The sequence below is a fragment of the Corticium candelabrum genome, chromosome 5 (assembly GCF_963422355.1).
Source record: "Corticium candelabrum chromosome 5, ooCorCand1.1, whole genome shotgun sequence".
Classification (NCBI taxonomy): Eukaryota; Metazoa; Porifera; class Homoscleromorpha; order Homosclerophorida; family Plakinidae; genus Corticium; species Corticium candelabrum.
Window position 1 is genome coordinate 2,250,511 of NC_085089.1, and position 9,671 is coordinate 2,260,181.

Genomic DNA, 9,671 nt, shown 5'->3' on the forward strand with positions numbered 1-9,671 from the left:
TACCTCTAGAGACAAGGCCTCCATGCGCTACGTGGAGGCTTAGGGCCAACGCTACAATCCACCTGGAGCTTGGCCAGAGTCATGCAGGGGCACTGACAATGGCGCAGCTTTGGGACTGGACACCAAGGCCCACACGTACTCGTCTGCCGTTTTGCCAAGCCAGCGGTCATGTACTCATTTATACATTTATACTCCTGAGTCGAGAGAAGCAATTGTGTGTTAAGTTTCTTGCTTAAGGAAATTATGCCATAGCTCGCCATCACTGTGACTTGAACCTACAACCCTGCACGGTCCCGGATGTTTCATTCTCCAAATGCACTCTCTAACCAACTGAGCTATTGCACCACACACACACACACACACACACACACACACACACACACACACACACACACACACACACACACACACACACACACACACACACACACACACACACACACACACACACACACACACACACACACACACACACACACACACACACACACACACACACACACACACACACACACACACACACACACACACACACACACACACACACACACACACACACACACACACACACACACACACACACACACACACACACACACACACACACACACACACACACACACACACACACACACACACACACACACACACACACACACACACACACACACACACACACACACACACACACACACACACACACACACACACACACACACACACACACACACACACACACACACACACACACACACACACACACACACACACACACACACACACACACACACACACACACACACACACACACACACACACACACACACACACACACACACACACACACACACACACACACACACACACACACACACACACACACACACACACACACACACACACACACACACACACACTGACTCACTCAAGCAAGGGAAGGATCATTGTTAGTTGACTGGCGGTGTTGCCAGTCGAATTTGATAATAATGCCCAAATTGTGGCCTCAACGGGCGCCTTGGGGCTACAAACGTTGATCCTATTAAACATTTTTTCTAAATTATTGATATTAAGTATGATAAATTTAATGCTATGCACTGGATAAATGATCTTAGAGTCAGTCTCCCAAGCAATGCACTTTTGTTGGTATCAGAGGCAATGGTACAGCTAGTGTACATCAAGAGTTTGATCGAATGAGTATGTTATCGACTGTCTACGTCTTTGCACCAACTCCTGGACAGATTTCTCAACGAAAGAGTCAAGCTGTGAAAACCTTGTCAAACCGATAATTGCCGAGCGTAGCGAGTCTTCTAATCGGGGTCGCACAACAGAAATGGGCGTGGTCCTATATGGCTCTTCATCTAGCTTTTGGTGTGTGTGTGTGTGTGTGTGTGTGTGTGTGTGTGTGTGTGTGTGTGTGTGTGTGTGTGTGTGTGTGTGTGTGTGTGTGTGTGTGTGTGTGTGTGTGTGTGTGTGTGTGTGTGTGTGTGTGTGTGTGTGTGTGTGTGTGTGTGTGTTTACGTATTGTCTAGCTAGGACTCGGCGTTTCAGTAGACGGTCTGTAAACTCCATTGGACGTGTTACTCACAAACGCGACGCGCTTACGAATATCGTACAACTAGTACTAATAATTATCTTTCTCTTTTATCTGTGGCCACAAAGTTTAAGCCTGCAGTCACAACTTGCTCTGCAACATGAAAACGGCAACTCTGACTGCACTGCATATACCGGTATTCATCATGGGTCACTGCACTGTAGCGAGCTACTAGCTACTGTAGCTGTAAGGGCGATGATGCACCCCGGGCACGGTGACTGCGAGGCAAGCAGGATGATGGACGACCGCCGAGAAGCGAGAGCGGTTGTCTCTCGGAGGTAAATGATGCGACATTGTTAGCAATGCTCATTTCTAGCCACATTCTATTTAACAGAATATTTGACGACGACGACGAGTGGAGGACGAACACTGGAGCCGGAATTGTGTCCTACACGACGAGCAGCGCCGACGAGATTCGCTTCGACGACGTCGAGGAGATACGAGGCGATGATTTCGAACCGGAGAGACGTCAGGCAACCTCCAATCCGGTAATGTCTTGGAGCAAAACGGAAAGAGGCAAAGAGTGGTCGGCATGGTGGGAAGCGGGTGATGACAAGCGTCCGGCGTCCGGCGCATTCGCGAGTAAGTATTCACGTATCCGATGTAGAGAAATAGAGATAAGACACAGAAATGGGAGAGTAATGTTGTAACAAGAGAGAAATTATCTGACTTAATTCATTAATTAAAGGGACTAGACAGTAAATGCATAGAAATGTTAAAGGAGCACATCAAGCTGGGAAGTTTGGCGCTATCTCAGAACAAACTTGATAGCTGAGCATTCTAATAAGGCCAAAAAACAAAAACCTACATGGTGGTTTTTTCAAATAACGTCCACTAAATGTGAGTTTCGTTTTACCACTTCATGTACACTTTGATATTTGCTGAGACGGAAGTAAAACGTGTCTTCGTATCACTAACTCACCTTCAATCGAAGGGGAAAAGCACACATACGGCAATGGTTCGGCTGTAGAATGAAGGCACTTTGTGTTACGTGATTAGGTGTCACACGTTTCCGTGTGTTTTTGGCATCACGCAAGCCCTTTTGTACTGTAGTATGGCATCCATTCGTAGAAAGAAACACGGAGGAAAGTGCGAAAGATCGAGCAATTGCAAGTTGCTCAAGACGATCATGTGGAGTCTACAACGTACAAACGACTGAGTAGCATATGAACTGTAACTTGTTCTCTTTCACTGCTAGAGTCGCCTGAAGCGTCTAGACCCATCTCTTGTATGCTCTCATAGTTAGCCTCGGAAAGCAAGACCAAAACAATGTGCCGCACAACACAGCAAGCGTTCGGTCTGCGGTCCAAAGCCTTAATGTACGTTAACGTTTACTGTGCATGCGTCAATGGGTGAAGTGCTCCTTTAAGCTGTAGGTAGTTGAAACTGATGACGACAGTTGCTTTAGACTATAGTACATATGCATGCACATACATACAATGTGTGTGTGTGTGTGTGTGTGTGTGTGTGTGTGTGTGTGTGTGTGTGTGTGTGTCTGTTGGTGTGTGTGTGTGTGCATGTGTGTGTGCGTGTTGGTGTGTGTGTGTGTGTGTGTGTGTGTGTGTGTGTGTGCCTGTGTGTGTGCATGCGTGTGTCAGTATGAAGTATACATTTGTACTCATGTAGAACAACCTAAAATGTAACAAACTAACATTATTTTGAATTCTATTTATAATGTTGCTATAATTTTATGTCTACATTACATTTGTGTTTTCTGTATAACAAGCTACCAGCTTGTCTGACAAGAAATCACTACACGACCTCCAGTCAGACGTTCGTGTACTGCGATCCAAGTTAAAGGTTAACTATCCAAGTACACAGTTTTGCATCCTTTATCCAACATTGTTACTCTCTTTAGGAAGCTGAGGTGGCTCGTTGGAATTCACTACCAGTACGAGAAACAATCAAGCGTATGATGCTGAGAAAGGTTGATACAACTCTACTAACTTATCTGTAGTTTAGAGTGTTACTCGAGAGTGGACGTACACTGAGTGATTGCATCTCAGATTGAGACAGTTTGGTAATGTGATTGTTTTGATTTAGCCATACACATTGGAGCCGTATAAGTCATACGAAGACAAAGTCGGTCTTTTGCAAATTGCCATTGAGTTTCACGACGGTAACTGCATTATGGCTGTACGGTTTGATATTTATTTGTTTGGTGTAGCTTACGTGCTTAGATTTGAATTTTTTAGGTACTACAGTTTCTCAAGCGAACGTTGAAATATGGTAAGGGCCTGGTCACACTACGTCTGCATTTGTGTGTGTGTGTGTTCGGTGAGGTCACACTAAACGTTTTTGCCAAAACAGAAATGCAGACGCGAACGCGTTTGAATATGCAGACATCTGCACAAGCGTCTCAGACTCTGAAGCAGATTTCTACACGTCTCTGGTTTTCCCTTGTTTAATGTCGTTGTCCACGCCTGTTGTATTTCAATAGTAGTAAGCATTGACCCTCATCTATTACCTGCTGCTAACATTAGACTAATTCATTTGCCGATTTGGTAATGGCAGATGTTATCAATACTGAAACGACTGACGTCTTTTCCACTTCTGTTGCTGTTGAATGTTCTTTTGTGTGGTGTACTGAACCAGAGAGACGTTTGATTGAGGTTTAGGGTGAAGTTTTAGTTTCGTGGGATGGCCGAGTGGGGAGTAAGTTGAAAACGATTACAAACGTGTGCGCATAGTGTGACCGAGGGCCTAGAATTCCCGTACATTTTTAATGGATGCAAACGCAGATGCAAATGCAGACACAGTGTGACTAGGTCCTAGGGCGATATTGCATGTCGCTGTTGACTGGTTTGTGTTGTTAGGCCTCAATGAATGTGTTTGTTAGGCAAATTCTTTGACTTGTTGGTTCGATTTCCTGAGGCCGAAACTCATTATATTGCTTTTTTGAAGCAGCATTATGACTGGTTGGAGCTGCGTAAATTGTACAAGTGAGAAACTTGGTTTGTGGTGGTTGTTGCTCATCTCGATATATTTGAATGTTGCTTCAATAGTCTGTTGGCGAGATACGAAGATGAGTGGGTAATTGGTCAAGTTTGTATGATGTTTGATGTTGAACTAACTTGTATGATGTATGTGTGTTGTAAGGTATTGAGGTATAATCAGAGTAGAAATGCAACACCAGCTGACACAAGAGTGCGGCGACTGGAGGACTGCCTGAGGTACAATGGGTTGAATCTGGGCTTCCTTACAGTTCGTAATGGAACAAAGACGATCATGTTTAATAAGAGCGTCTGGGTTGTGGCACATGTATGGTAGTTTCTATGTCTTTTTGATAAATGAATATGAAGAGGTTGGTTGGCAATAACTTTGAGTACAGTACAGTCTCGATTATCTTGACTTTTTTGGGGGGAAGCCAAATTGTCTGGGTAATCGAAAGTACAGATAAATGAAATAATGGTGTTGTGACTTCCTTGAGGCTTTGTCATACATTGACAGTCGATTTATAATGAACAAATATTTAATTAATTAATATTAATATACAGCAATATTATGTTGACAACGACTCAACATGTGTACACATTTAATGATTAGATGCAAACAAGTTCTCTATCATACTATGGTTCTACTTTTGGACTCAGTTCACAGGTTTCCATGTTGAAACGATGTCACGTGGGGAAATATGTGCAAGATGCATGCTTTTCGGGCGAAAATAAATCTTTACAGATTATCAAAATGTGTGGATAATTGGGGTTGTACTGTAGTATGGGCAAATCAAGCACTTATTTGTTGAAATAGCTGCAAGATTTTTGCACATGTGGGGGAACTGCATTCGTTCGATTGTGATGTAACAATGCATAATTACGGCATTGATGTGTACATGTGTATATAACAGTCAGAAAGATGATATATAAAACTGATTGTCCATGTACCAGGTTATTGCATGACTATGCTTAAGGCCTGTCACAATGTTATGATTTATTGAAACTCTATTCAGAATAACATTCTATTTACTTGCTGGATATTGAGAAACGACCACATAGTGCATTGCTGGTATTCCATTTATTGGGGTTACTTAGCCAGCTGGTCATACGGTAGGCCATTAATCATTAGTAATGCCAGCAATAGAAAAGCAAGACAGTTTGATCAGGGCACGACAACATTTAGTTACTCAATCACAGTGTGTTTGGTTACTTCCAGGTTTTTTGACTCGGCATCGTGTGAGGATCTCGGCAGGTCATATTATGCTGTTGCAGTGAAGGAGCAGATCAACCTTCTCTCGAGACAAATTCCAATCGAAGTATTTTTATCTCTCCTAGATTGCCTTATTAAATTGGCTTCGTGACTCTGTGGATTCACATAGGAAAAAGATGCCAAAGTTGAACGTCTAGGCGAGTATCACCTGTTCAAGACTTACCCTCGACAATCACCCGTCCTCTACAACTCACTCATTACAACATTATATTATTGCTGTTTTTATCACTATGACTGCAAACCAGTAAGCAAGAATGATACCATTGCAACGTCCAAACAAATATATACAATATGTTTAATTAATTAAATGAATATGCTCTGCAGGATGCAGTACAAAGTCCTGTTAAGTTTCGTACTGACTTTAAGGTACAGTTTGTGACTGCTATGCTGTTGCTGTCAACTTTTTGACTTGTTTGGATCTTGCACAGTTGTCAGAGAAACAGTATCTATGGATGGCACTGGCAGCTCAAGCTCGATTGAGACGTTGGGAAAAGTTTGAGCAATTGTTGACAGCAAAGGTTTGTTGCCTAAGGAATTTATGTGGACAATGCAAATTTAGTTGTAGTAGTGGCATACTAAACTTTCATGGCACGTTTTTAGGTAAAAGATTGTATTGCCTAATGGCTCTTTCTACATTTGTTGTATTTCATTTTGCTATAATACAGTCAGTATAGTTCATCATTTCTATCTAGTTTTGTCAGATTTTGGTTTTTTTGTCTACAAATTGTTTTTATTTTTGTGTTGTTGTTGGCATACGATTGGTAATAAGTGATGTGTGGAAATCCAGTGATCTAGCAGCAATAGCTTGTTGTTGGCATGTGTTGCTCATGTAACTATTTGTGTTGCGTTCTTCTTGTAAGACATAGATGTATAGATGGAAAAGGTTGTCGCTGGCAGACTTCATTTATTGTTAACATAGTGCTACTGAGATATTACCAAGCAACGATGATTAAGTCTTTGCTGTTTAGCAATTGGTTATAACTAGCAGAGACATTCTCAGTAAGCCTAGCATCTTACAATTGTATAAGTCTGTCTTTGCCTGTCTTTATAAATATCTGATATCTGGCAGTTGATCTCACTTTTGTATGTGTGAGTCATTTGGTAACTGCATCAGATGTACAGTAGGCTCCAAGACTAGTACAGTAGAAATCTGCCTTGTGACCACCCCGAAGCTAGGACCACCCCAGAAAATATGAAATATGACCACTTTCCTCCGGTCCGAAGCCTTTCGAGGATCTCTGTAAATTGTGTTCTCGGAAATACGACCACCTTGGAATTCGGAATTGCGACCAACTTTTTATGGTCCCTCTGACCATTAGGCCTGGTATTCCCGGACAAAGCGTAAGAAAATGGCAGTGTCAAGTTCTGCAAAATCCGTGAAGAAGAGGAAAGAACTGTTACTTGAAGAGAAATGGAGACTAGTTGATAAGAGTGACGGAAAAATCAGCAGCAACTCGCTACAAAGTTTGGCATTGGAAAGACATGACGGAAGGCCTGGTTTTGCACGTGACTTCTTGTGACTTCTATATACAGTAGAACGCCGTCTTACTCTAGTCATTCCTAGATTTTTGTGGACATTGCATCATAGAAGCTTGTTAGTTAATGATGACATCATGTACTTCATGATGCCCCATGTGAATAACATGTGTGTTACAAGCAATATCCGGGTTCTGTAGTGATATGGATGGGCCCTAACACCCTACTCCACTTCCACTTCCACCTCACCCACTTCCACCTCACCCACTTCCACCTCACCCACTTCCACCTCATCCACTTCCACCTCACCCACTTCCACCTCACCCACTTCCACCTCACCCACCTCACCCACTTCACCCACCTCACCCACCTCACCCACTTTACCCACCTCACCCACCTCACCCACCCCACCCACTTCATCCCACGCCACCCCACTTCATCCCACGCCACTCCACTTCATCCCACGCCACCCCACTTCTACTTTGACCCCACCCCACTTCTACTTTGACCCCACCCCACTTCTACTTTGACCCCACCCCACTTCTACTTTGACCCCACCCCACTTCTACTTTGACCCCACCCCACTTCTACCCCACCCCACTTCTACCCCACCCCACTTCTACCCCACCCCACTTCCACCCCACCCCACTTCTACCCCACCCCACTTCCACCCCACCCCACTTCCACCCCACCCCACTTCCACTCCACCCCACTTCCACTCCACCCCATTTCCACCCCACCTCACTTCCACCCTCACTTCCACCCTCACTCCACCTCACTTCCACCCTCACTCCACCCCACTTTCACCCCCATCTCACCACTTTCACCCCACTTTCACCCCCACTTTCACCTCACCCCCACTTTCACCTCACCCCCACTTTCACCTCACCCCCACTTTCACCTCACCCCCACTTTCACCTCACCCCCACTTTCACCTCACCCCCACTTTCACCTCACCCCCACTTTCACCTCACCCCCACTTTCACCTCACCCCCACTTTCACCTCACCCCCACTTCCACCCTCACCCCCACAGATTCAGAATAAAGACCACGTTAGAAATAGTACCAACAAACCATAGTCCTGAAGATGGATGTACTTCCAGTGTTTTACTGTATGACACAAAAGTACTAACACAAAGTATGTTGCTCGTTTATTCTGTTTTAATATTATCGATACAACCAAACATCATATGGCTAAATCAAATGCATTAAGTCTTGTTTGTGAGTTAATTAAACTACAGTGTGATTATGATAGATTGTATCAGTATTGAAGATTGAAGTGTTAGTGTATGCAAACGTCATTCTTTCAGGGTTGGTTTGGCTCAACTAAACTCAAGAGTCCAATCAGCTTTGACAAGATTGTTGAACTTATACACAGACAGAAGGCTACTCCGGACGTCAGTGACATACGTTTCTATATGTGTACGATATTGTGATCATCGTGTTGAGCAGAAAATCGATAAATACGCAAGACTCATCGACGATCTATCACTAAGATTTAAAGTGCTTGCAAGAATTGGTCGGCATTTCTTGGCAGTTCAGGTTGAGTTGCTCGATGGTAGCAATAGACTTTAATACCTGATTGGTAAATTATTTGTAGACACTACTTGAATTGCGTGATCGCAATCAACTACTTCATTATCAGGATAAGGTGCCCTCCACAGACAGACGAACTCACGACTTGATGTACAGAGCTCTTCAGGATGTTGTGAGTTTTGATATTTGAGGTGCAGACATCATGTTGTATGTCTAATATTCGCCATTTTTGCAGTCAATCAAATGGCGTTGAAGAATAATTGGGCATTAAAATTGGAGTTAGAGGGTATACAGACACTGTGTTGTGATGTTAGTTTATGGTATTTTTCAGGTGTATGATAAGAAGCTGTTGGATTTTGGTAATACAAAGTGGATTGATTTTATGTAATTTTACATGACACTGTCTACAGCAGCTAATTGCTATACGAATTGGTTTGGAATTTGATGTACATGATGGTTAGACTTGTACTCGGTCCTCTCCTCACGGGCACTCCATGTGTTTTAGCATGCGCTTTTTGTTCCACAAGCGAGGAGCGAGTCCTCACCTCACACGCACTCCAGAGGAGAAGCTAGTGGAACAAAAGCACGACCTAAAACACGTGGAGTGCGCGAGAGGAGAGGACTGGGTAGGAGTCTGTATCATGGCCACCTGGATGAATGACAGTCTCGACTGTAGAAATGTTATTGATGAAAGAGCTAGTCAGTACCAGTTGATTTTTACACACTTATAAAAGGTTAGTCTCTAGAAGTACAGTGATGGAAGGATGGGAAATACTGGGTATACTGAAACAATAGTAGGTACATGTATGTGACTACTAAAGTAGTCAGTCACATGTCTCATTCCTTAGCCATCACCAATTTT

The 9,671-nt window shown here is 43.4% G+C and overlaps 1 protein-coding gene across 1 annotated transcript; it reads left to right on the top strand.

The window, feature by feature from the left end:
- Window positions 1-1,815: 1,815 nt before the first annotated feature.
- Window positions 1,816-9,254, top strand: LOC134180056 (spermatogenesis-defective protein 39 homolog). Its single transcript, XM_062647136.1, has 17 exons — window positions 1,816-1,869; window positions 1,926-2,173; window positions 3,318-3,391; window positions 3,450-3,518; window positions 3,635-3,727; window positions 3,787-3,820; window positions 4,431-4,533; window positions 4,597-4,624; window positions 4,691-4,764; window positions 5,744-5,843; window positions 5,907-6,041; window positions 6,122-6,163; window positions 6,226-6,315; window positions 8,584-8,670; window positions 8,726-8,815; window positions 8,874-8,981; window positions 9,045-9,254. The coding sequence occupies exons 1-17, from the start codon at window positions 1,826-1,828 to the stop codon at window positions 9,060-9,062; spliced, it is 1,437 nt and encodes a 478-aa protein (XP_062503120.1). The 5' UTR covers window positions 1,816-1,825; the 3' UTR covers window positions 9,063-9,254.
- The last annotated feature ends 417 nt before the right edge of the window (window positions 9,255-9,671 follow it).